Source organism: Bos indicus x Bos taurus, chromosome 19, assembly GCF_003369695.1.
Source record: "Bos indicus x Bos taurus breed Angus x Brahman F1 hybrid chromosome 19, Bos_hybrid_MaternalHap_v2.0, whole genome shotgun sequence".
Classification (NCBI taxonomy): domain Eukaryota; kingdom Metazoa; phylum Chordata; class Mammalia; order Artiodactyla; family Bovidae; genus Bos; species Bos indicus x Bos taurus.
This window is the reverse complement of record NC_040094.1, coordinates 40,991,543-41,018,822: the sequence shown is the minus strand read 5'-3', so window position 1 is coordinate 41,018,822 and position 27,280 is coordinate 40,991,543. Positions and strand designations below refer to the sequence as shown.

The 27,280-nt window shown below is 43.4% G+C and overlaps 1 protein-coding gene across 7 annotated transcripts in view; it reads right to left on the bottom strand.

Annotated features, from left to right (window-relative positions):
- Positions 1-538: 538 nt before the first annotated feature.
- Positions 539-27,280, bottom strand: part of CDK12 (cyclin dependent kinase 12) — a 63,688-nt gene continuing 36,946 nt past the window's right edge. Inside the window, exons 14-19 of one of the 7 annotated variants that reach the window (XR_003507029.1) lie at positions 25,168-25,585; positions 13,519-13,629; positions 11,360-11,502; positions 7,494-7,595; positions 5,907-6,067; positions 539-5,776 (exon numbers count right to left, since the gene is read on the bottom strand). Coding sequence is in view for 3 of the 7 variants with exons in the window: in XM_027519807.1 (XP_027375608.1) it covers positions 24,873-25,585 (713 nt within the window). In the remaining 4 variants the exon portion in view is untranslated. Of the gene's footprint in view, positions 5,777-5,906; positions 6,068-7,493; positions 7,596-11,359; positions 11,503-13,518; positions 13,630-23,474; positions 25,586-27,280 lie in introns of those variants that run through there. The other 6 variants (XR_003507028.1, XR_003507030.1, XR_003507031.1 and 3 more) reach the window with 6 other exon arrangements.

Genomic DNA, 27,280 nt, shown 5'->3' with positions numbered 1-27,280 from the left:
AGCCTGCCAGGTTCCTCTACCCATGGGATTTTCTAGACAAGAATACTGGGTTGGGTTGCCATTCGCTGCTTTAGGAAATCTTCCCAACCCAGGGACTGAACCTGCATCTCTTGCATTTCCTACACTGGCAGGCAGATTCTTTACCTTCATGACACTGCTCTTGTAACCTATGAAGCAAAGTTAGCAGTGAAGACCTGAACTGACCCAGGCTGCATCAGTGCTCTTCCTGCCTCTGACATCTCTCTTTTCCACATCGTCTTCCCAGCAACCTTAGTCAAGGTCTGAGAAAGCCTGCTGTAGTAGAAAGAGCCCTATTGTCTTGAGTCCCAAGGTCTTCTTTGCCATTTAACAGCATGTGACCATGGGAAAATCATTTATGAGCCTCAATTTTCCCTGTCTATGAGATGGAAGTAATAGTGGGTGCCATGACTGAAGGGTTAAGAAACTTAATAATCGTGAATATGAAACAACACTCAGGTCACCAAGAATAGGCTTTTTCATTAGTTGCTAAGTGAGCACAAAGTCAGAGCACAAAGTATTCCTTTTCAAAAAACTTTTAATTTTATTGGAGTATAGCTGATTTACAATGTTGTATTCAGTATTCTTTAATAGATTAATGGTTAAACATGGTACATCTGTGGTACATCCATATCTTGAAATAAATAAAATAAACTACTGATACATTAAAAAACTCGGATGGATCTCCAGAGGATTAAGCTGAATGAAAAAAATTTAATCCCCAAAAGTTACACAGTGTATGATTCTATTTTCAAATGACAAAATTTTAGAAGTAGAGGATATATTGGTGGTTGTCAAGGGTTAAGAAGGGGGTGACGTAGAGGCGTGATCATTAAAAGGGTAACATGAAGAATCCTTGTGGTGCTGGAACTGTGGTAGCAGATTTAAGAATTTACAGAGGTTATAAAACTGCATAGAACTTAACAGACAGGTAAAACCAGGGAAATATGACTAAGACTGGTGGATTGAAATAATGGCAATATTCTGGCTGTGATGTTATGCTACAGTTTTACAAAATGTTACTACTGGGTGAATGTGGGCAAAATGTATAAGGGAACTCTCTGTATTATTTTTACAACTGCAATTACCTTAATTTTTAAAAAGGATATGATAGATTATTAATGTTTCTGCTGGGTATAGGAGAGAGAAGGGCCTGCCCTTGTGTTCCCACTGCAGAATTCCAAAGAGGAAGATTAAAAAATATTATTCTCATTGCATCAATAAAATGATTATAACTATGGGGAGTGGGGTATTTGTATCTGATGTAACAGTAATTCCACTCCCTTGAATTTACTTTAAACATTACAGGAAGTTTTTCACAAGAAAAAAAGAATTCTGTAAGTATTATGGTGATGGATGTTAACTAGACTCACTGTGTGATAATTTTGCAATATATACAAATATTGAACCATTATGTTGTAACCTGAAACTAATAAAATGTTATATATCAATTCTACCTCAATAAAACATGAAAAAAAAAAAACACAAAGTTTTATGTGGTAGGATGTTCATCATGGTATTATCTGTAACAGTAAACATATCTAAATGATTAAAATAGTGGATGAACTTTATAAATCATGACATATCTAGGTGATGAAATAGTCTACAGACTTTAAACATACTTAAAAATATAATACACCAAGAACAATGCCAGTAGTCCTTCATTTTACTGAGATGTTCTGGGTATTTAAAACAGCGAATATAGGTAAACGCACTTACAAACTGTAAAGTGCTTGGCAAGTGCTCCGTGCTGCTCTCCTTTTATTTTGGCTGTGCTGCACAGCATGTAGGATCTTAGTTCCCTGACGAGGGCTGGAACACACATGCCCCCTGCAGTGGAAGCACGGGGTCCTAACCACTGGACCACCAGGGATTTCCATTCCTCTGTGTTATCTTACTGGCTGTCTCTCCCAGCTCCATTCTAGATGAAGTTGTACTTCCAGGCAGGACACTACCTGAGGAACTCCTAGCTGAAGTCATGGGTATGGGGAAACTGACTTCTTCTGGCGTGTGACTCAAAGGACTGGGGCTACTTCCTTTCCAGGAGACTGCCACCCTGTTTCAAATCATCAATAAAACTATGGACATTACCCCCAGCATTTGCACAAACTCACATGTGGCTATAATTCCAGGGGATTCATAAGAGTCTTTGAAGAAATGTCAGCCCTGATGACTCTGAAAAAGTAGTAGACTCTACTGTATCAACCACCAGTGACTGAGCACCTACTCGGTATCAGGCACTTCCCGAGGTACTTTACACATATTATTTCACTAAATTCTCTTCACCATCTTAAAAGGTTATCTGCATTTCACAGACAAGGAAACCAGGCCTAAAAGAGGTTAAGGGATTTACCAAGGTAGCACAGCTAGTAAACAGCAGCACTGGCATTGGAACTCAAGGCTGTCAGCCCATAAATTTGCAATCTAACCACACACGCTAGGTTTAGAACTGAGGAGGAAACTGCACTGAGGTACATGTCTGGAGGAGCCCCAGAAAATTACCCCTGTTCTTCCAATGCCCCTTGGGTAAACACAGACTTAAAACCATCCAAGGCAAAAGAAAAGTCTCTAAAGAGAAGTAGATCCATTCTGAAGTCTTATATTCCATGAGTAAGTTTTTCCATATATCTAACCTCTATCGTTTCTGCTCAAATCCTATCCCGTTACCTCTCTTGTTTCCAGTGGGGATGGTGAATATATGACATGATGCCCCTCCATGAAAGGTCCTGGGACCAGAGGGGATAGAGGAGTTTCTCTTTCCCCAGGACTGCTGAGGCCTCAGTTCCCTTGGTCTCTTGGATCTTCCCCAATGTATCAAACCAAACAATGAGCAGGAGAAAATGGATTAGCAAACTAGAACAAGGAGATCAGCTTGAAGGGTGGCCTGGGACTCTCTCAGGACCTTAGTGCTGGGCTCAGGGTGAAGGTAAGGTGGGCTGTTTTCCCCACCAGGCTCAGCAGCCAGCTTCATGTTTGACATCTACTCAGCTGTGGAGGTCCAGCCAGCATCGTTCATGCCAGAGCCTCTTGTTTGTCTCAATATGACATCTCGTAGAAAGGAGGGGCCCGGGGGATTCTGCCATTCTGCATTTATTCCTCCTGTCTCAATACTACCTTGCTGTACTTGCTCAGGAGCAGCCAGTCCACTGGGGAGGGGGGCGCTTAGAGATACCCAGGAAAGAGAATAATCTTGTGAGAAGCCTGGGATCCTAAGACTTTTCTCTCAACATGACAGTCAGGAAGGAAACTGGGGCCTGAGTCCAGACACAGATTGGGAAGAAGAGGTGTCTTCCGTCCCTCTGTCTTTCCTTCCCTCCTCCATGAACTATTCTACCCTGCTGGGACCTAGGCACGCCCACTGCTCACTTTGGCTTCCCTTGGCCCACCTCTCTTATGGACAGGAGAGGGTTAAAGAGATGGTATGGGCAAGCCATAAATTTCCCATCAGTGTGGGGAGGGGAGGACTGTTGGCAGGGAGGGGGGTAAGCTGGGTGGGGGGGGGGAGCTGGGAAAAAGCCAGGAGGTTGTCTCTAGGTAACAATAAACACTGCAAGCAAGGAGCAGCTGTTACACTTACTCTCTCTGCATCACAATGCTGAAATAACACTAATAAACCAGTGTGCCCAATGCACAGGCATATACACATTCAGGGCCAAGTTCTGCTGTACCCCTAGAGCTGCCCTTTGCTTCAGGTCAGGGCCCTTGGTGCCAGTGGGCATACTTGTCTTGGCCTCGCTATACTTATGTGGAGGATGAGGACTGGTGAGTCAGTCTCAGAGCCAGAGTGGCATTCTCAAAAGAAGGAGGGTTTCAGAGGCTGGGGATTCTGGGTTCAGAACCAGAGGGCTTTCACCGATGGGAAGAGGTCAAATGGGGTAACTCTTGGCTGGGAGTTGGGAGGAGCAGAGGAGAGTGAGAGAGAAAGAAGTGTAGCGAACAGACAACTACTTACCATGTCTTCTCAGATTGGAGGGCATGAGGTAGCCAGAAGTGGAGTCAGCTAAATGGAGGTGGAAGTTAAAGGAGGGTTGAGGAGAAGGTTTAAGAGGTGGTATTGTGGAGTGATCCTTGTATCTCCTGAAGCTGAACTCCCCACACCAGCCTGCACCCCGCCTGGTGCCCCGAGCCTCCCCCTCACAGCACCACTTTTACAGCAGAGCCAGGTGATACGTCCGTTCAGTTCAGGGTTGAGCTTTATTATGGGTGTTCCAGCAGGGGTCCCTGGGTTCCTGATGCTGCCAGGAAGAGCTGGGGGGGTGGAACTGGTCACATCTCCCTACACAAAGAGCAGCTGGCCTGTCCCTTTGTCCAGCCAAAACTGTCTCTGGATCCCTAGGAGCATCCCAGCAGAGGGGCCCCTCATCCCTGCTGGACAGCAGAGCTGCCATCAGTGAAAAGAATAGAAATAGGCAAATGAAAACTTAGGTTCTCTCAGAGAACTCTCCTCCGATTCTTCTCTGAGGTTAGGAAGAGGATATTTATTAACTGTCTAGATATACTGGTATCCAAGATCCTTATTTCCTTTTGCTGAAACAGGGAGGCCCCTGGGACTGTGGTCAGGGGCATGGCTAGTTCTCCTGGTCCTTTTTCTGGCCCTGTGCTGCTGGTGTGACCTTAAACATAGTATTTTATCATCCCCCTGATTCAGAAAGTCTGGAGAAGATGCACGTCGCCTACTTGGCCTGTAAGGGAAGAGAAAATCGGCACCTTTGAAGACCACAGTTTCTGTTTCCAGCAAAGAAAGTATAAGACCAAGTGGTAATCCTTCCAGGTTCTGGTCTTAAAATAGTGCCCCCCTACTTAAAAAAATTTTTCTGGGTGTCAGCTGGGTGCCCAGAGCTGTGGCAGGCAAGAGAGGGCAGGGAGCAGTAGCTGTGTCTGCCCAGGAGTGCTGAGCTGCCCAGCACATTACCCTGTGTGTAGCCCATGGACACAGTAGAGTAAGAGTAACTAGCCTCTCCTATCCTTTCCTCACTGAGAAGCCTCTCCCTGGGAATGCTCAGCATTCCCTGCCATCTTCTCTCCCATTTCCCTCTCTTCTTAGCTGGGGTCTCTCCTTGCCCCACAATCCAGATGAGAGACCTCTATCCACAGAGCACAGAGTTGGGGAGAAATGGGGCAAAAGGGAGCTCTAACAGGCCCAGATGCCTTCTCCTCTGTCGTTATCATGAGCCACCCTCTATTGTTATGAGTCACCAGAACCTTGAGCTCAGCTGAGCTGCCAGCAGCCTTCTCCCTCCCTACAGCCACTCCAGCCAGGCAGACAGGCACCTACAGGACCCAAGAGCCCACCATCTTCCTACTTCCAGGGCCACAGTCCCCTTCTTCATCCCAAGGAATCTGCACCACAGACACACTGAGAAGAGTTAGAAAGAAGTGTGAGAGACCCCAGCATGTGCTCTGTGCTGTAGCAGAGAGCCAGCTGCCTGTACGGCAGAGCAGGATCACCAGCCAGGAAACCCAGCACAACCTGGGCACAGAGCCTTGTCAGCATGTGAGAGGATGCGTGAGACAGGATGGGGTAAGAAGGCTTTTTCAGGAGCAGGCATCTCCTCCTGGCTCCCTCTCTGGTCACTGTCTCTTCTCCTTGGCTTCTCTCTCCAGGTATTGATGGACATCATGGCACTGACGTCTCTGAAATGTCTTCCTTCACCTCCTCCATGGCTTTGGGACTTAGAGAATGGTCTGCATGATAACCTTCGAGGTGTCAAGGTGGGAGGTTCAGACATCCAGCTCTCTTACCAACCAGTGGGACACACTGAGGGAGAAGGAGGAAAGGAGCCCCAGCAGAGTAAAAGTTAAACCTGGGCCAACACAGAGTCCCTCAGCAACCCCTCTTCTCTAGAGCGCAGGGGATACTGGGTACTGCTACCTCTGCCTTCACTTACTTCAAGTCTATCCCTCTTTCCCTGCAAAAGCTCAGGGTTACTTCTGGATTCCAGAGCAGGCTCCAGGCTCTGATTCCAAGGCTGCAGATGTCATACCTTTGGTTAAATCTTGAGAGTGTGAGGCAGAGCTAGTGGAGATTGAGGGGAGGGAAGTCTTTTTCCTGAGAGAAACATGAAGACTCTATCAATAATTGAATGGTTTAAGGGCCTTTTAGCTCCTCCAGCATACCTCTAATCCTGGAGTAGGGGTAGACAAGGGGTGAGAAAGAGGGCCTTCAGAAAGCCTGACGCCTCTTGTCTCTCTCCACCGAATGCTCTTCCGTTGCTCTGTTTCTCTAAACAAGAGCCATCTAATAAATCCCCTCAACAACACTCAGTATGAATAGCCTACTTTGAGTTAGGTAGCAACCCCCCGCCCAAAAGTGGGACTACAGGCTTCAGTTTCCAAACTCCCCCTCTCTCTATCTTCCTTCTTTCTAGCTTCTCCCTGACCTCCGCCACACCTCTTCCTGCAGGTCCTTGGAAGCTGGGGAAATGCAAGGGGGCCTTCTCATCTTGTTGGTAGTAGAAAGGGCAGAGAATCAAGACAGCCAAGGAGATGGCCCTGAGGGTCTAAGAAAAGGGCAAAATGAGCCTGGGGGCACTTAGAAAGGCACATCTGGGTCTTTCCTAGGGACTTTGGGGATATTAAATGGTGAGTGTACTGAGATGAGAACGTACTTCTGGGAGTAGGGCATAACTATTGGGGGCTTGGAGAGTGTGACAAAGTTTCTAAAGCTCACACAGCTTTCCAAGCTCTCTGCCCATCCTTGTCCAGACCTCAACTTAGTCTCATGAAGCACAGAACAAACAATGTTGAATTTTTTTTTAATGTTGACTTTTTTGAGGAAGGAAGGAGACACTAGGAAATGCCATCTTTGGCAACTTGGTGGGCAAGTCACTTCTCTCCATAAGTCTTTCTTAACTCTAGCATCTGAACAGTGAAGGAGGTGGGGGTGGGGACAGCTGGAAACATGCCCCTCTCTCAAGTGTTCATCAATACCTTATAGAATCAGACGGGGCTTCACTAAGAGCTTTGGGCCATGGTGCTGCACAAATACAGAGGCATTTCCGACTCAGCTTTCAGAGCCTTGAGTTTTAATTCTCTCTCTCTTCTTGGCCTAGACATAGGATAAGACCACACCTTGCTACATTTTGGGGCATAATTTTCTCTAGTAGTTTTCACTGCAGCAGAAAAATTTGTGATAAGATCTCAGAAAAAGCTCAATATTTAGTCGCCATTGGGGAATCTATACCTTGGTTAAGGAACTGGGGAAGCTGATGTATTTCCTTCCCTGTGCCTTTTAGAATACAGTAAAATCTCATGGGATTGGGTAGTTCTGATGGATCTGTCTACATGAAAGCAAGGGAATGGAGATGCCCTCTGGAACAGACTGTATGAGGGAAATGTTCCCTCAGTAATGCACCCACCTTACTCCCTTAAGTTGCTTTCAAAACTCAGAGGTCAGAGACAGGAGACTCCAAGAAATGGAAAATAATACTCTGCCAAACCCTTCCCCTTGACTTTCCTCCCAATACCCTACCTACCTACATTTTCTGGTGTTCCCAGGAATTCCCCAAATCCAGGAACAAAAGTAACTCCAGGACAAGATTCAACTGTTTCCCTTCTCTGGGTCTCCGTTTTCACATCTGTAAAACGAATGGTTTGAAAAGATGAGCTCCAAGTTCTCTTCCTTACAACAGTACAGGTCTATGATTCACCCCAAGGCATCAGCTCTCATTTGCATGTCATCTCCATGGCACCTATTTTATGTCTAAACACACAGAAATATCTCTGAACCCTGCCCCTCTCCTCCCTCTCACCGGAGTCTCTGGTTCGTTGGTCCCTAGCTCTTATCCTCACCCTTCAAGGACCTCAAAGCTCTGTCCTCACCTTCCTTTCACAATTTTACAGCACTCACTGGGACAAGCTCAATTGCACAAAACTGGGGAACAAGGAAACAGCCTTACCTAATATTTCTGGCTGCAATTTGGGGGCTCAGAACTGAGTCAACTGGTGAGGTTCTATCCTTTTTGAAGGTCCTGGCAGTTGGGGGGAAATCCCAGTGCCTCTCCTCCTCCTCCACCTCGCTATTCTCCATGCCAGAACGCAAAGTGGCCAGTGATTGATGGGCCTGGGTTCCCGGTAACCGCACCCAGTGGCCCAATCCTCCTCCCCTACCCAATCTCTCCCCTGTCCCTATTCAGAGATCAGATTGTCTCATGTTGGTCCCTGAGGTCCCATTAATTAAAAATACATCCAATTAAATGGCAGGTGAAAACGTGCTATTGGAGCTCTCCACCCCCCTGCCCCAGCTTGGTCCCCCCCACCCCCCTTTTAAGGCTCAGCTGTGCTTTGAGCTGAGAAAAAAAAAAGAGAGAGAGAGGAAGAAAGAGGGAGAGGGAAGAGGAAGACATAGAGGTGGGGGTATGGGGGAAAGCTATTTGAACCTCTGCCAGGGTAGCATGTGCCAGCCTGGGAGGGTGGCACTGTGCCCTGGTGTCTAATTTCTGGAGGTGTGAGTAGGTTCAGTCAGCTGGGTACCCACTTCCATTTCCCTTAAAGGGGCAGAGGGAAGTCAAAGGTGGTGGCTAGCTGTACTGCCCTCCTTCTGGGTTTGGTGAGTGAAAGGTAGACGTGTAAATGGTAGAGGGCCCTTAAGACAGGGTGTGATGTTCAGGGGTTGCAAGAGGCTGAAGCTTCTATTCTTGGTATACTCCTGCTCTTCCCCAAACTGCAAAGAAGATAACGAGAAGCATGGTGGGACCCAGGTGGCAGGGCATGGCATGGCTCCCCTACCCCTGCCCACAGGAAAGCTGAGAAAAAAATGGAGGAAGGAAGGAGCCATGATTTGGGTGGGAGCAGATGAGTCAAATAGGATAAAATATACCAGCATGGACATTTGCGTGGGCAGCACCTTATAAGTAAGAGGCTCTGGAGGGACCTATTTGTTCTTTCTCTGTGCAAAAAGCAGCAGAAGTAGTACAAAGTCACCTCAATCTGGCAGGCTGTGAGTAGGGCATCTTTTCTCCTTCACATTTATGGTGTCCCCAGCATTTTGTAAGGCATCTGTCCCGTCTTCCACCCCTCTAAAGCCTTCTGGCCCCAAGCAAGGCAAAGTTAATAGGCACTGAGAGCTGCTGGGTGAGGAGCTATGAAAAAAGGAGTAACTAAAAGTGGTACTCAGAATCCAGGCAGTACTGGGGGTATCTGCCAACTGAGGGCCCCCGCCTGGCCTCCCTGGCAGTCTCAGTACCTCCTCACTTCACTTTAACGCTAATTGGAGATTTTAATCTGCGCTGCTGCTCTGCTCGGGGTGCTGGGGGGAGCGCCAGCTGTGCAGCAATTCCAGCAGCACCGACTGTTTAATCAAGCTGTCCTCCTGGGGAGGGACCCTCGGGCATGGGGGTAGGAGGGAGGAGGAGAACCTCTGTCATATACCTTAGCCTGTTCAGCCTAGAAGGGCTTCCTGGAGACTGAGGACCAAATGTGGGAGACCTTATTCCCACAAGGGCTCCATGGCCCTTGGATCCTTAGTGGAGCCAATACACATACGGGAGCACCATGAGGCTTAAGGGCCAAAGCAGTTCCCATCCCATCCTGCTTTCTGGCACCTTTTTTGGCACAGAGTCCCAGAGTGTCCTGGGTGTCCTTTAGACACTCAGGCTGTAAATATCTTTCAGATCATCTGAGCCCTGCAGGTTTGTGCTGGGAGAAGTGATGGGGGCATAGAAGGCTGAACTTTGCTATTCTCTCAGTCTTCTCAGTCCTCTCCCTTCCTCTTAAGAGAGTTAACTCTTTAAGAGCTACTTCTTTTGAAACAATTATCATAAGAGATTTTTTTTTTTTCTCTCTCTGAAAACCCAGATACCTCCAAACTCTGGGCTGGAAAGTGACTGTCTAGAGGCTGAGGACAGGTGGAGCCTGTTACACCCCTAAAGAAAGAAACACCTGTACAAGGTGTTTGGTGCCTAAAACTAGGAGGCTTCCCAGGTTTGACTGGGAATCTATTGACATGTCAGTCCACTAGGGAAGAGCATTCAGGGTCTCAGGCCATTTTTTAAGGAAGATCAAGTGCAAGAACAATTAACTATTCTTCTGGCTCCTTGGGCTTCTGGACTCAGGCTCTCTGAGGATGTTTTTCACCCCTGTCTCAGGGAAAGAGTGTGGTGCCCCGCCTCTCCCTTCACCCAAATGCTGTCCGCTAAGGGGCAGGAGTTTTAATTGGTCAGCAGCGCCCTCGTGTGGCAAAACCAAGGCTGTAGCAGCCCAAGTGGCCCAGAAGCTTCGAGGGATCAGACATCCAGATTGACAGAGGGGTAGTCACGGAGAAGGCAATGGCACCCCACTCCAGTACTCTTGCCTGGAAAATCCCATGGACGGAGAAGCCTGGTGGGCTGCCGTCCATGGGGTCGCTAAGAGTTGGACACGACTGAGCGACTTCACTTTCACTTTTCACTTTCATGCATTGGAGAAGGAAATGGCAACCCACTCCAGTGTTCTTGCCTGGAGAATCCCAGGGACGGGGGAGCCTGGTGGGCTGCCATCTCTGGGGTCACAGAGTTGGACACGACTGAAGCGATTTAGCAGCAGGCACGGTACTCCAGGTACCCAATACTTGCGGAGACATTTCCTACTTTCTAACACCTAACTCTCCATCCATCCCACCCTAACTGCCTCACCTCCAATTCAAGGTATGTGCCTACCAGGGGAGGGGGCACCTTACCCAGAGCTGGCATTTGCTCAGGCCTACTGCTTACACTGTCTGGATTGCACGCATAAAGAGCGATTGTTGACAGAGGAGATCTAAGGTCAAAAGGGTAAGCTGATAACTACAACGGCAGGAGAGGCTCTGGGACCCCTGCCAACTCCCTACAGGTGCCAGACAAGAGCTGCCTCCTAAGCCGGAGACTGAGTTTACCTACTGATGGGTTCTGCCCTACAGTGATCCATTTGCTACTCCCTGGATGTGTCTTGGAATGAACAGGGACAGACTCTTAAGAGTCTGAGATCCTTGTCCTCAGGAATGGACACAAGATAAAAACCTTTCCCTCAAAAGATTCAAGTTATTCCCCAAGGTTCCAGGCCATAGGGTAGAATGCACATCTGGGACTTCAGGCTTCCAACCCTGAGAAGGGCTGCGTGTCATTAGACCCTAACACTATCCATTTACTGCTCCTTTCTTCCCTCACCCACTAAATGGGAGAAATGGTTTTGAATTACAGAAAAGAGGACGGTATCTAACATTAGGAACGTCGCTCTAAAAATTAGGGCTGGAAGTCACCAAGCCAGAGAGCTGAGTAAACATGGCCTTCCTGATTTGTTTGGAGATATTTAACAATAGACAGAAATATTCCCAGAGAGAAATATGATCTTGTTTGGGGTTGGAGGGTAGGGAGAGGAGAGCACCTACCTCGCCGGAAGAAGGGTAGGGGTAGGCACTGTAGGTTGGTGACCTGCTCAGTTCTGGGCACTGAGGACGGGAATAAGCAGGCTGGCAGACCTCTACTTCCGGTGTCCTGCACAGTGTGTGGACGGGGGGATCTCCCATCAAACCTGGGAAGGATGTGGAGAAAGATGAGAAGTAGTAAAAAAGGGACATCAATGTCCTATCCTCAGAAGACAGAGAAAATAGCTTCTTGGGGAAAAAGAAGGCAGGGCTATGTGTGAATGACGTAGTGGGTGAGTGAGGCAGGTGCTGTAGAGAGGCTGAGAGTAACCGATATTAGCATCACATTATTGAGTAATAGCTGACCAAGAGATAAGAACAGGGATGAAGTGACCACTAATGTCAATAAAGGGCGTTGCCCATTCTAGCTAGGAGGGAGGAACTGCTAATCAGAAGGTAGGACACTGGCCTTCCCTGGTGGTCCAGTGGTTGAGAATCTGCCTGCCAGTGCAGGGCACGTGAGTCCGAACCTTGGTCTGGGAGGATTCCACATACCATGGGCAACTAAGCCTGTGCGCCACAACTGCTGAACCTGCGCCCTAGAGCCTGTGCGCCCAACCAGAGAGGAGACCCCCATCTAGAGAAGTCTGATGCACAGCAACAAAGGCCCAGCACAGCAATATATAAATAAAATTTTATTTTACAAAGAAGGTAGGACACCATAGCAGAGTCAAAAAAAAATTTAAAGCTCTCCTAAGGCAATAGAAATAAAAGCAAAAATTAACAAATGGGACCTAATCAAACTTATAACCTTTTGCACAACAAAGGAAACTATAAACAAAAAGACATCCTACAGACTGGGAGAAAATATTTGCAAATGATGTGACCAACAAAGGCTTAATTTCCAAAATATACAAACAGCTCATACAACTCAGTGACAAAAAAAACAACTCAGTCTAAAAATGGGCAGAAGACCGAAATAACCATTTCTCCAAAGAAGACATATAGATGGTCTACTGACATGTCTCTATCGATACATGAAAAGATGTTCAACATCACTAATTATTAGAGAAATGCAAATCAAAACTACAATGAGAGACTTTCCTGGTGGTCCAGTAGTTAAGAATCTGCCTGCCAATGCAGGGGTCATGGGTTCGATCCCTGGTCTGGGAAGATTTCATATACCATGGGGCAATTAATTAATGTGTCACAGCTACTTAAGTCTTCATGCTCTAGAGCCTGTGCTCTGCAACCAGAGAAGCCACTGAAATGGGAAGTCTGTGTACTGCAACTAAGAGAAACTCCCGCTCGCCACAACTAGAGGAAGCCTGTGAGCCACAACAAAGATCCAGGGCAGCCAAAAAAAAAATCAATTAATTAAAAAAAACCTACAATGAGGTACCACCTCACACTGGTCAGAATGACCATCATTAAAAAGTCTACAAATAACAAACTCTGGAGGGTGTAGAGAAAAGGGAACCCTCCCGACACTGTTGGTAGAAATGTAAATTGGTGCCGCCAAGATGGAAAACAGTATGGAGGTTCCTTTAAAAACTAAAACCAGAGTTTCCATTTGATCCAGCAGTCCCATTCTTGGGCATATATCGAGACAAAACTATAATCTGAAAAGATGCATACACCCCTATAAGTTCATAGTATTTACAATAGCCAACACACAGAAACAACCTAAATGTCCATCAATATATGAGTGGATAAAGAGGATGTGGGACATATATACAACGGAATACTACTCACCCATAAAAAGAATAAAACAATGCCACTTGCAGCAACATGGATAGACCTAGAGATTATCACACTAAGCGAAGTAAGTCAGAAAGAAGAAGTCAAACACTATATCACTTACATGTGGAATCTAAAGATATAGAGTACAGACTTGTCATTGCCCAAGGGGAAGGGAGAGAGAGAGATTAAGAGTTTGGGACTAGCAGATACAAATTGTTAAATACAGAAGGATTAAACAAGATCCTATTGCATAGTACAGGGAACTATATTTAATATCCTATAATAAACCATAATGGATAATAATTTTTTAAAAAAGCTAAGGTAACTCCCCTGGAGATCTTTGGGACTAAGAACTTCCCTGAGACTGTATGTGTGTGTGTATAAGTGTTAATCCCTTATAAAAGCAGCCCATTGGCCTCTGATTAGCTTAAGATCCCTACCTGGCTTGAAACTCTGTGAAAGAGAGTGAATTTGCCAGGGCTCCGGATGTCAGGTAACTAATGGACATTACCAAATTCCTCAGGGGCCATTCCTCCTCCTGCTGCTGTCACCTGTAAAAGAAAATGACATGTAACATTAGACATGAAATAAGGGACCAGACACCAAAAAGGGTATATGCTCTTTCACTCAAGGAGCACGGCCGTAGTAGGTAAAATGATGACGATGATCACCACTCTTCTACTTCACAGAGCTGAGAAAGATTCAGATGAACCTGAAGTACACGATCAAAGCCAGTTTTAAGTTTTCTAAGATTCCTAACTCCAGGCAAGTAGCTCCCAGTCTAGTAAAGTAAAAACTATGCTTCCTTTACTTGAGAGAAAAATTGGGAATTCAACATAAAAGGAAGCTCTGAAACCCAGAATTATAAAGGGCAATGAAGGTTCGATGTGAATGCAAAGTTAATGCAAGAAAGTGACTCAAAAGAGGATAACTAATTTTAGATTAGATAATCAGATTGTTCTGAAGGCTCTCTTGTCCAAAACATCTTCTTGAAGAAAGGCTCAGGACTTTCTATGAGACAGAAAGGAGGTTTGTGGGACAGCAGATTTGACACAGTTTGGGCAGGTAGGTTTGTATATTCCCTATGTAGGGATGAATCTGCATGGGGACCAACTTCACATTTCTCCTGTGCTATGAACCACGGTGTGATGGAGAAAATGTAAAGATATGTACTGGGATCTATTTGTCATCAGCAATCAAAACTCATTTTGCAAACCCCCTGCCTCTCTGACCTATACCTATAACCTAGACCTAGATCTATCTCTAAGCTGCCTTTCTCCCAAGATTTTGCTTCCAGTTTAGGAACTCGTTAGCATTCCCCTCCTGGCTCAGGGGCTCCCAGACTCATATGCCCAGAAAATAAGCATTGGAAGGGACATCTGGGAGAGGCCCAAAGAGGGGAAGGGAGTCTCAGCACCAGAGTGAGATGACTTTAGAAACTGCCATGTCTGTCAGCCCGCTGAGCACACTATTCAGGACTCAGGTCACTGTGGAGCACACCACCTTCTTTCCGCTCCACCAAAGAAGAAAACCAACAATCCAAAACTAAAAAAATAAGGGAGAGGAGTAGAGTTCACCTCGCCCCCAATTTGCCTGTAATCTCAGAGTATCTTATTTTACTGAGTTCCATAATCCCTTCTCTCATTCAGCAGCTCCCCTTAGTTTCCCAGCAACTGAGATGTTTTCTTTCTCTTTTCCTTCTGATTATTTTCAATATAGCTGTATTATAATGCAAAGGAGCCTGAGTTGAAATTTAGGGTAAATTCCTCACAAAATCTCTGAGGATCTTTTCCTACTATCCAACCCCTGGATGATGGCTGGGAACAAGCTCCCTGAATTTGGGGTAAATCTGAGGCATCAGGATCTTTGGTTATGACTTGCCACTTGCTTCCCAACGAGCCAGAGTTCTTGACTCTAAATAAAAATTAGTCGTACAATTTGCATGTCATTGGGTCTTTGAGGTAAAAACATACAAAGCTTCTCAGTTTTTCTACTAAGTTTTTAACCTAACTTTTCCCCTCTATCTGTCCTTCCCCTCCTGACCTGCCCCCCGAATCTCACAGCCTTACTTTCTTTCTTGAGGAAGCACAGGACTGTCAGGAACTGATGCTCTTAAAATTGGAGGCTCTATACTCAATAGGTTAAGATCCTAGACTCTTGGCTTCTAGTCTTGGCTGGCGGCTGCTAACTCACTGTGAGACTGTGGACAAGGCATTTCCTTTCCCTAAGCCTCAGTTTCTTTCTCCATAAATTGGGAAGTTGAATTAGATGGTCTCTAGTTTCCTTTCTAGCGCTGGTCATCTATGATTCTATGAGGAAGAAGACATACTGTCCTTCCATCAGGAAGTGAAGTATTCCTGCCCTTCATACTTTTCTCTCAGGGCTACAGCATAGAGAAGCTCCTCTGTAGATGCCTGCCTTCTCAAGCTGGCTTAAATTAAGGGACGAACAAGTGAGTTCCAGTAGGAGGCCAAACTCCTTTCATTATGAAGAAATGATGTTAAAAAGGTAATCTAATTCTAACCCTGAATCTTGACAAAGCAGATGAGACAAGGCGGGTATGGGGCACAAAAAAGCATGACACCCCCCCTTGCCCCCAACACACAACTTAAGACTGTTTAAGAGTCTGAGCACACATTTGGCCTTGCCCTAGGGAACTCTGTATAACCAGTGACTGCTTAAGCCAATACAACTGTGTGTGGATGGAAGAAAGCACAGACATGTGTAAATACTTCCAGAGCATAGGTGTAGATGTTGTCAATACACATACACTCAGGCTGTTCTCTCTTACTTTAGGCCTATATGTGCTGTCTGAGAAGCTATCGTGGGAGGGGACACCGCATCCAGGTCTTTCCCCTCCCCAAAGTCAGAAAGGAAGAGACAGTGAGGCAGGAGCTACTTGGCTTCCTATAAATTGTTTTGTCCTTCCTCACAGCTGCAATCAGAAGCTAAGGGCTCCCGCAGGCCTTGTTCTGATCTGCTGCAGGCGATGGAGGGTTTTTGAAACCGAGAGGACTTGGCTGCAGCCCCGTTTCAGCTGCCATTGGGGCTGGCTAATGGGCTCATTCGGGAAGACCCCCGCCTGCTGCACTAAAGAGTCCCCCGCCGACCCCCTCCCCAGTCCCAACCCAATTAATAAATGGGGGCTCCCACTTTATGGCTCTGGGAGAAGGAACCAGAGATACAAATGACCCCTAGGGAGGGAGAGAAAAAGGCCTTCCAAGAATCAAGCCAGAGAATTGTGCATCCACAGGCACATGCTGCCACAGGCTAGTCATATCCCACTTTCAAAGCATTAACGGGGAAGAAACTGGCAAAAAAACTGTATTTTCTTTCCCAGATCCAGAGTGGGATAGCATTTCTGAAGTCTGAGGGTACACCCCAGGAATCAACTCTCTTTCACCTGGTTCTCCAATCTGAAAAAGACAGAGTGCAGGTGACCATCTGGGCACATAGCACACACTCAACTATTTTCCAGGGGCTATCCCTCCTACTAAACTCTGCAATACTGAACACAGACATATCCCATCAATTATTTGGTTAATAAACATTTTCTACTTCTTAAAAACAAAGCAGCTACCTCCTTCCAAAATCTCATCACCATGAACAGTATAAATATGTCCTGAGGTTATCATCCTTACCCTATCTTGTATTTCTCCCCTCACATCCAAACTATCATCAAGCCTTGCTAATTCTACTGACCCCTCTCTTCTCCTTCCCCTTGTCTTACTCTAGTTGCAGCTCTTAGGGCCTTACATTGGACAAGAACAGTAATATCCTAGCAAGTTTTTCTGCTTCCATGACCTAGTATAGCTGCAAAAGTCCTGAACATTGTGTTCATCTCATCATGCTCTATTCTGTTGCTGCTTACCAAATCAAATTCCTCATTCAGGCCACCAAGACTGTTCCTTCATTTCCTAATATTTTTTCCTTTATTATCCTGACTACTCCATTCATAGCCCTCTGCATAAAACACAAAGAAACTTTCTATAAGTTTTCTCTCTCCAATCACCTTCCTCCCTTCTGTTTCATGTCCTCTATCTTCACTACCTTCAAAGAATCTTTTCTGGTTAACTCTGGTTTTTCCCATTATTTCTTTGCTTTGCTTCCCTCTGTACTAGGTTACTGTTTTATTTTATAACATGCATCAGTATGTTCACTTATAAACACCAATCTCTCCACTTCCCACTCAACTTTAAGAGTCATCTCTCACTAGATCCAGAAGCTTCCAAAGATGGGACCCTCCCATAATCTTCCCCAGAAGTTGCCCTGTACTCAGGACATGATCCAGCTAATGATATTACTGCTCCCCATAGAAGCAACCCTCAAGGTATAACTCTTGGAATATCGTATCAAACAACTACATCAAATACAAACTTATTTTTGTACAATGTCAACTCTCAGGCTGCCATGTGCCGTTACCAACACTGAGCTTGGTACTGAGTCTTTTCAAAATTACAAATTGTTTCATGACTTCAAAGTGTGTTGCAAAACAAAACAAAAATATTGGAAAAAAAAAAAAGTACAGTAACCATAGGATTTTATCTTCTTAATGCATAGTATATATACTGCTTTCTTTGAAGCCCCCTTAGGATGAGAAGTCCCATTTTGTTCCCTAAGATTAATCCTATATTCTCAGGTCATGACCTGATTTTCTAGAATGCAAATCAATCCCAGAGGCAACAGTAAGGTTGTTTCCTACCAGCCTTGCCTGTAGCTGGTCTCTGACCATCACATTTTTAGAAGGTCCCTTGGAATAGAGAAGTTATTCATGAGTCGCTCTCAACTACTTAGGAAGTACTTCCTGAGAGTAACTTCACTTCCAAATACTGACACCACTTCCTCTGGTTTAGCCCTGTGTGATTTTGTTGTTGTGTGTCGCTAAGTCGTATCTGACTCTGCAACTCTGTGGACTACAGCACACCAGGCTCCCCTGTCCTGTGTGATTTGACAGGAAAAAGTGACCTGCCACCTCCTTTTATCTCCTACATATTGCTCAGAACAATAAGGACTTGCCTTTTATCCTTTCCATTCTTTAGCCTCAAGGTGCTTAATAGTCTAGATAATAAAAGCAAAGGTACTGGGATACCCAACATATAGTAGGTTCCAGACAATGTTAGTCACCATTTTCTCCCTTCTTACTCCCAACACTTTCTCAACCTTTCTGGGTCTGTTTTTTCACTGCCTAACGATGGCACTAAACTAGACAAATTAATGCCCTTTTGTAGCTCTAGCATTCTCTGACTCAGATTCATATATTCTGGTTTGTTTGCTCTTCTATGCATCATCCTCACTTGTATCTAAAATGAAGGGGAGAGGAATAACATTATAGTTTCCAGGTTGACCTAAAACATATAAAACCACCTGCAGGGGAATGTTAGTACTCCAAAAATACAAATAATTTTTAGCTTGGTATATCCATATCATTTCCTCCTTAATCCTGGAATACTCTCTTGAACTACGTAGATAGCAGTGCTAAGCAAAATGTCCTATATATAAATTATTTGCTTAATGTAATCTAGTTTCCCGAGTGAAACTGTCTGCATAGCATCCCTCAGTTTAAGGGTTTCAGGCCGATCTTCCAACCATAAAGGTAACACTACTGTAATCAAGGGGACACTTTACTCTTTAATGGGGCCTCCTTGAAATAAACTGTGAATCTTTAATGTAATTATTCCCTTTCACTACCCCAACCACAATTTTGCCTACTACTCTATCTTATCTCTTCTTTAAAAGCAATTATACACTGTTTCTTTCTGCAGCCCCACTACCAGACTTCTCCAGTTCTCCCTTCTTTCCTTTATTTCCATTTCCTTCTCATATTGCTTCATTTTATATGAGAACTTTGGTTCCCTAACAGAAATTGCAAATACTAATTCAAGGCCAAACCTAGAAGCTCCTGAATTTATAAAAGGGATCAGGCTCCTAAGTTTTCTCTAGCTCTCTGAATTCAGCCTCTTTTCTCCAGTGCCAAAAGCATTCAAAATTGCATAAGCCTTGGTGGAGAGGGTTATCCGTCCACAAGCTGACCCTAACCAAGGGTGTCCCTCATCAAACACAAGAGGGATCCTCTTCCTGAGACAATCCATCAGAAAGGCTCCTAAAAAACAAGACATTTAGCTCAGCTCTTCACTTTGCTCTGCTACACTGTAGCCTTCTAAAGGTCTCTCCATGCTGCCTCCCTCAGGGGTGATTTTGGACTTGGATAAAATGTCCTTCATTCTTTTCGAACTATCAACATGATCTTCAAGTTACAACCATACCAGAGCACAACATCCCCATATCTAACTATTTTCAGGTCCGAAGGAACTTATGTCTAAAAGAGTTGATTTCATGGTTATACCTTCTCATTCTATGACGAATGAGAACTATGATGTGGCTGAGGGCTGCATACAGCTTTATTAAGAACTACCCACTTAGAAAGTATTAAAGACTAACTGTGTATCAACCTCTTTCTTTCAGCCTTGGACTACTAATTCTTGAGACAGAGATATGAGAGCAATCCAGCGGTCAAGTGTTTTGGCAACCTACTGATTAATCATCAGGGCATCAGAGCAACCCTCACGTGCTCGCTCTCTTCTCACCAAGCTTTACTTCCTAGAGACACCATCTGCAACTGAGCTATTAGCAAAAGCAAGTTTCAGCATATAAGGGAAGAGAATGAAGTGAAGGTTGACCAGTTAAAGAATCTCTTGTACTCCACAACATAAAGTACTGCAATAATTAAAAGCTCCTTTCATAGCTCTTAGCAGTAAGAAAGTTATTTTGCTTTTTCTTTCACCTTTCACCCCATTAAGTTTGTCTCCTGAATTGCTTCTCACTACCCTTCAAAACTACAAAGCAGCAGTAATTCTAAATTCCTTGCAGGATTAAGCAATCAATATCTCTGGCAGGACTAAAGCATGAGAATTGGGAAGTGAGTGGAGAAAAGAAAGATAGGAAATGAAGTGGACGGACAGGAGATGGAGAGCTAGCTGCACATGGTGAGAGGTGTGGCGGAGTACCACCAGTGATTCCTTTAGGTGTCAAACCTCCCCCAACTGGCTTGGAGTAAACTCTCACTTGAGTACTACTAAGGCTATATAGAAACACTAGAAATGCCACACCTGGACAGAAAAATTAACCCAAGTGTCCAGGAATGCTCTTCCTCTCAGGACAACCAGGAAGACTTAGCAGTTCATTTCTCCTTCGGAATGTTTGACTATTTACTTGCTTGAGGAACTCCCCACATCCATTTCCCCTAGCCCTTCAGGATGACTAAGTTGTGAACAGAGAAGTAATTCAAAACCTTAAAAAAAAAAAAGTCAAGCTATGGGGCAATCTTTAATAATAATGAAAATCCCAGTTCAGCACAAAGAACTGTTAACTTACTTGAGGCATTAACCATACCACACAGTTAAGGATGCCTATCTTGGAAAAGATAGTGCCTAAGAAATTTAGGTACTGAACAGTATGGTTCCTACTTAGAAACAGCCTTGAGTGTGATGGAGAAAAAAGTCCAGCTTAGATAAGTCCTCAGCTTTCAGGCCAAGATTTGAAGACTGTCATTGCTATGAAGCGGAAATAATATTCTCTATTAGGTTGAAGTTCACACTCCTAGTCATGAACTTGCAGTATAAAAAGACTGAAAATGAATTCCTTTTCTCTGGAGACTAACAAGAAACACAAGACTCCAGGAACTGGAACAATCTTGAGCTCTCCATTCTCCTTGGGTAAAGATATGACAGCCCACAGGCAAGGGAACATCATACTTAAACTGTGGGGATTCAAAAATACACTGGCAATCCTCATCACCAGGTTTTGAATTAGATTTCTTCCTAATTTCCTTGTTCTGCTGTACTCCTTAATCTTGTATGATTGCTTATTCCACACACAACTTCCTGATACCTATGTCCCCTCTTCTTGTCTCCTGATACTTTTCCTGTCCTGTCTACTTATGTCCTAACTAGCAGGACTGCAACAGACATTACAAGGGAAAGTTTGGTCTTGTGTGTCTTAAACCATGAAAGAGAAGGGAAAGCAATTTTCTCCTCAGTTGGAGACAGGAAAAGTTTTGGAAATAACAGGAATTTTACCCCTATCAACAATTTTGACTTACTTCCTGGATTGGCAATGTATCAGGAAATCTCAACAGAGCTGGGAACACTAATCCATCCCCATGCTGACCTTACTCATGGTAACACAGGAACTGGTGTGGGGATGAGGGTCTCTGATTGAAGAGATTATTTTTTGGCCTAAACAGCCTCATACCAACTTCTTTTGATGACGGTTGAGCTCAAACCCACTTACCTCTCCTTTCAGAAGGAGTCAGGGTACATGAAGCTCAACTCTTTTGACGGCCTGGCACCATCATTACTTTTGTACAATGGTTTTCTACTTTAGAAAATCACATCTTATGGTTTCCCCCAATTCTTATTTTCTAGTTCCCAGTATAATGTTTTGAAGCACCTCTTCAAACCCTAAGAACTTCTTTTTCTGGTAGTCTATGAGTCTACAGAGATTCTGAGACACAGCACCCCTAGCATAAAATGGAGGAAAAATGCCCTTTATATATATAATTAGATCTGCTCAAAGGGTACAAATTAAGAAGTAAATGCAATGGAGCAAAAGTGGTATAGTAACAGGAAATATTTAATTTTCCAATCTCCACTTTCCATTTTTATAAACTGAAAGAAAAAATTTAATATATTACAAAATATCTGTACATAAACAAAGTAAACCCAATGGGAGGCAAAACAAAGAGAGAGAAAGGAATAGTGTCAGTAACCTAATCAGGGAGAATGAGGTCTCAACTGACACTTTTCTGATGCAGCATTCTCTCTCAAAACCTGCTGGTAACCATTTTAGTACTGTAACTATATATGCATATTACACACACGCACACACACACACGCACACACACACACACACACAAGTGGTTTGGGTGATGTCTATGGCATAAGCTAAAAGAAGTCCTACTTACAAGTTTGTGCTAACTGCCCTGCTTTTAAGCGTATAGATTTGATGTTTTCTTCAAATTCTTATCATTCCAATGGACAGTTGAAGAAGAAACTAAAGAAACCGGGTCAAGCAAATTTGTTTTCAAAACCACAAAAATGATCATGGTCAAACCAGTTTTGCCTCTCACTTGTGAACAGAATCAGATTTCTCATCTGTTCAAAATAATGTGTTTAATGGACTTAATATCTCCCATGGTTCAATAATTAAAACCAAAACCACTTCTGAATATAATTAATTTGGTTTGTAATTTTCTAATACCCAAGTAGAAATTCCACCAAAACTTTACTTCCATCACATTTATAGATAACATAGCTGAAAAATTACCAAATACCTTTTCTTCCTCCACACAGATATTCCAGGATATTTGAGTTTCTTTGTCCCTTTGCCTTTAGAAATAGTCAAAATTGCCAGATCTTTTCTATTGAAAGGTTAGACTCCCAAATTGGGGATGGAGGTTGAAATGGGATCATACACACACACAAACAAACACCACACACACACACACTCACCCCGTTCCCTAATAGAAGGGATAGGGGAATGGAGACTTAAGTACATTATTTAGAATATTTGGCATAATTAAAATTAAGAGTTGGGGAGGGAAAAACATTATTGATGACTGCTGATAACCAAAATACAATTAAAATATATAGAGATTTTATTCATATTTGATGGAAAACCAACTTTTCTCACTGGATACTTTTGAAAGGATCCAGGCTTAAGTTCTCTAGTCAAAAATGGGAGAGTTGGGCCCAATGTCTTTAATTCAAATATTCTAAAATACAAAGGCCCATGTCTGAGGACTAAGAAGTCAACAGACAAAAGGTTCAGATGAACTTTAATGCAATTTACCAACAGCGTGTCAGTGAGCCTAGCAAATCTAACTGGACTCACCGGTATAAAAAGCCATCAATGCCAAAATGGCTAGAAGTTTCTCTTTTTAATCAATGATTGGCCCTGAGGGCAAGGCCAGACCAAAACCCAGAGGATAATAAAGAAATACACACACCAGGTATCTGCCTATTTCAATAACAGGGGAAGATAGTCTTTATGTAAGTATCAGAAGAGGATTCTTCTTTAATTTCTTTACATTTTTTTTTTATTAACGCGTCTCTCTCTCACAAGTAGTGTTTATTTTTTAATATATGAACTTGGCATTGAAACATAAAACTTTACTTAAGAGTTCTGTAAACTATTCTCCAAGATACTGAAACACATTTTGCCTTTTCTTTGTAAAGGGGGGCTAACCTACATTTCACAAGCATCTAGGTCTGTGCAGGTAATTTCTATAAATGTGTATGTTTTAAAAACACATTATATGCTGGTACTCACACAGAACTGGAAGCCAGAATGAGAAACCTCCCAGGTTATCCCATCCTGAAAGTCTTCCCCTCTTTCATTTTCTGATAATAAAGCAAAATTCTTGCCACGAAGTCATAATTTAACCCCTTTTACCAAAACCAAATCTCTCTGGAGGAAAATCTTTAAAAGAATTGGCAGGATATTCATGCTGATATGTGTGTATGTCAATACTGTTCTTTCTTATGGGATACTCTTTCAAAATTACTTTTTTTTAAAAAGGTCTCAGGTAGTGATATATCTTCAGAAAAATATTCACCCTAAACTAAGTTACATTTCCATGTATTTTCAGGATGTATTTTTTTTCCTCTTTGACAATATTACAATGCTCTGTTTCAAAGGTTTTTTTTTACATAAAAAAATATGTGTTAACAGTATGCTAACTGATGTTACTAACCCTCCAGGTATGGAGGGATCATCTCTAACCCTACCTCAGCAGCAATGTCCTAGGCTGTTTGCATCTACAAATCAACTTCACCATCAGAACATGGTTAAAAAAAAATTTTTTCAGAATTGAAGATTTACAGAGAACAATATAGGAGTTTGAATTTCCTTTCCTTTATTTCAAAAAGTAAAGAATTATCCCAGGTTCTTGGGCATCTCAACAATTAATTTTTTTTCCAAACAAATGCCTCAAAAAGAGAGAGACAGAGAGAGAGAGAGAGAGTCTATAAAGATGGGATAAAAAAGGTAAAGAGATGGGATAAAGTCTTCCTACTTGCCCAAGAATGCCACTTTCTACAACCTGCTTCACGTGCAGGGAGGGGGGGGGCATGTCTTCTCAAAGTGGAGCAAACTTTAAGAATGAGCAATTTATTTGGAAAAAAGGTATGTTCAAGATGCTCAATGGGTAAAAAAAGAGTTCACTTGAAAGCAAAAATGTGAGATGGTGGAGAGGAAGGAAACATTTATTTAAACCAGCCAGTCACTCTGTTTCCCTTAAAGCAAAAGCCTAAGAGCAGCTCAAATTCTGTGAACACTATTCTCTTAAAAAAAAAAAACAAACCAAAAACGAAAGAAACCAAAAAACCTAAATTCAAAAGAAACCATTAAAAAAAAAGCCAAACTTTAAGAACCTCTCCTGAGCCATCTCAAAATTGAAACTGTTTCCTTCTTCTGCTCAAGAAGTGCAGGAAATGAACTAATTAAACATTTACTTTTCAATTTAATGACCCTCTCCATATTCTCTACTTATATTTACTAGGTAGAGTTGAAGTAAATATTCTGACTATATCCCATCCAGGAGGAACTGGTGCCAATATCACTATTTTATAAGTCGCTTGCTAGGAGCAAGTGAGCAAGGAATACAACAGATAGCTTTGCAATAGCCAAATGCAGATGATTACCTCGCTCTGGCAAATTATTTCATTAAAGGTTCAGAGGACTGGATGGAAGAATGGATAGGGAAGGAATCTTTCAGGACTCTGAAGTCTCTAGGTTAGTAAGGAACTCCTCTCCCTCTTCCTCCTCTTGGAGGGACTCTTGTAGGCCCCCGATACACTTTGCCATAAGCAGAAGACTGAGCTGAGGCCCCCCAGTTAAGGCTTGCTCCTGAGCTGCTGGTCCCAGTGGTTCCTGGCCCCAGCTCCCCATAGTTTTGCAATTTGGTCTCTGCATGTACCACAGAGTTGCTGCTTCCCTCAGCCTTCAGGAATGGTTGCCCGACCACTGAGTGTAATGCTAAGGGGACCCTGGCAAAACGGAGGTCCTGGTCCCCTGGGAACTGCACTGACCCTGTGCCCTGGTAACTGCTGGACTCCCCAAGGTGGCTCACAGAGCCCGAGAAGGTCCTGTTCTTCACCAGGGTCTGGGCCAAAGATTCTGTCAAGGCTGGACCAGAGTTGCGTTCATCAGTGTCAGTGGCACTGAACCCTGTTTCAGGCCCGTCAGTGTTTCCGTAAGTCCTGTTAGGATGGGGTCGGGTGGAGTAATCCATTGATCTCAAGGCCTGGTGCTCATGTGGCAGGTGGCCAGGAGGCTCTGCTTCAGGCTGGGATAAAAGTTGCAGCAAGGCGGCTGTCACGGCTGGGTTCAACTCCTGCGGGGCGCTGGAAAGATCGCCTTCAACCAGAGGGGGTGGAGGTGGCGGCGGTGGAGGTCCGGGGGGCTCAGGGGGCCTCTTCTCTGGTGGAAGAATGTGAGGAGGACATGCTGTGGAAGGGTTACTTCTTTTAAACACCATCTTAAAAATCACATGTGATTATAAACACAAACACACACACACACACTGCCCAACATAAACAAATATCAATATAAGTAACCAAATATATATAAAGCAAAAAACCTTGGGATCAGGAAATCGCAATTTATAAATAAAATCAAGTGATTAAAAGTAAAACAGTTGCATTCTGGATCTAACAGCTGGTGTTAAAATCATGTATTTCAAATGATTGTCCTGATTTTTGTCTGAGATCTCCTCCATTTCCTTCCTTAAGGAACTGTTCTAATATGTAGGCTGTTGGTAGCCTCCCCACCCCTTTTTGCTGTTGGATCAAAACATTAATGAAAATAAAGTAGAAAGAAGGAAGATGAGAGGGAACAATACATATGCTGTGGTCACATATCTAGGACATAATCTTGCTGTACAACAGGAAACTTTGTATGGACTTAGCTAACACATTTTACAGAATGTTTGATGATATCAGGTTAACACGTAAAATAAAGCTAGAAGAATATACAGGTGAGATGAAATTAGTAAAAACCTTTCATTACCATCATGTATACACATACACTTGCTTCTCCCAGTTTGAGCTCCTTCTCCCCATAATCACAGTCTGAAGAAAACCACCGTACTGTCATTCAGCTTCCTATGTTACAGTAATTATAAAAAGTCACTACAGCAATGTCATGCAGAATGGGCTGTTGATAAACATTTGTTTATCTTGGAGACAGTGAGAAGAGTATTTAGAAATGTATTGAACTAATACTATACTCTGTCTTTCCAAAGGTCTTATTAGAACCACTCCCTAGACATTTTGTTACCCACAACTGGATTAATTTGCCTAACCATGGCAATCATTGTCTGATAATGAACTCCTGCCAAGGCAAGAGACTAGAAATGTAAAATGGTGTGAGTTTGAGGACACACAAAACCAAGTAGTCAGAACCATGCCTTTAGAGAGTTGGGAGTCACCTTGCTGAAGAAAAGACTGTTTTGGGATATCTTTCAAATGACTGATTTTTCTGTTCCCTAATGAAGCATAGTTTTAAATGTCCATATAATCAATTCTTTATTATGAGACAGTGATATAAAGTCATTACTCAGGCAAGCCAAAAGTAGTTTTTATAATTATAACAATTAGGTATTTTGGTAGCATATATACCACAATTATATTTTGCAAAAACAATCAGTAAAGTAAGCATACCCTTAGTGGGCAGATGAAAGTATTCCGAAAATACTACAAAATTGTTGAGCAGTGGGAGGATAAGGTCAGGTGCTATACGTAAATACAATTAGGGTGACCAAGAGTCCCAATTGCCTGAGACTGAAGGAGGTTCCCAGGTTTAAAACTTTTGGTTTTAAAACCAGGACAGTACAAGGACAAGTTGATCATCCTATATACAGTACCCACTCAATTTTTTGTTAACAGACTGGCTGGCTGACTAGATGGTAGAGAAAGCTAAATTAAAGGATGAAAAATTAGCTATAGAAAACTCACAACTTGAAAAGTAGACATCCAAAAACAGGAAAGCTAACTGGACTACAAATATCTATAGATTTCAGAGTTTTTCACTATCAACACTACACATCTCACTACATAAGAACATCACAGTACCAGTTATTTTAAAAAGTATTTTTGGTCTATACATGAAATGGAACACCAGTTTTTTTTTTGTTGTTTTTTT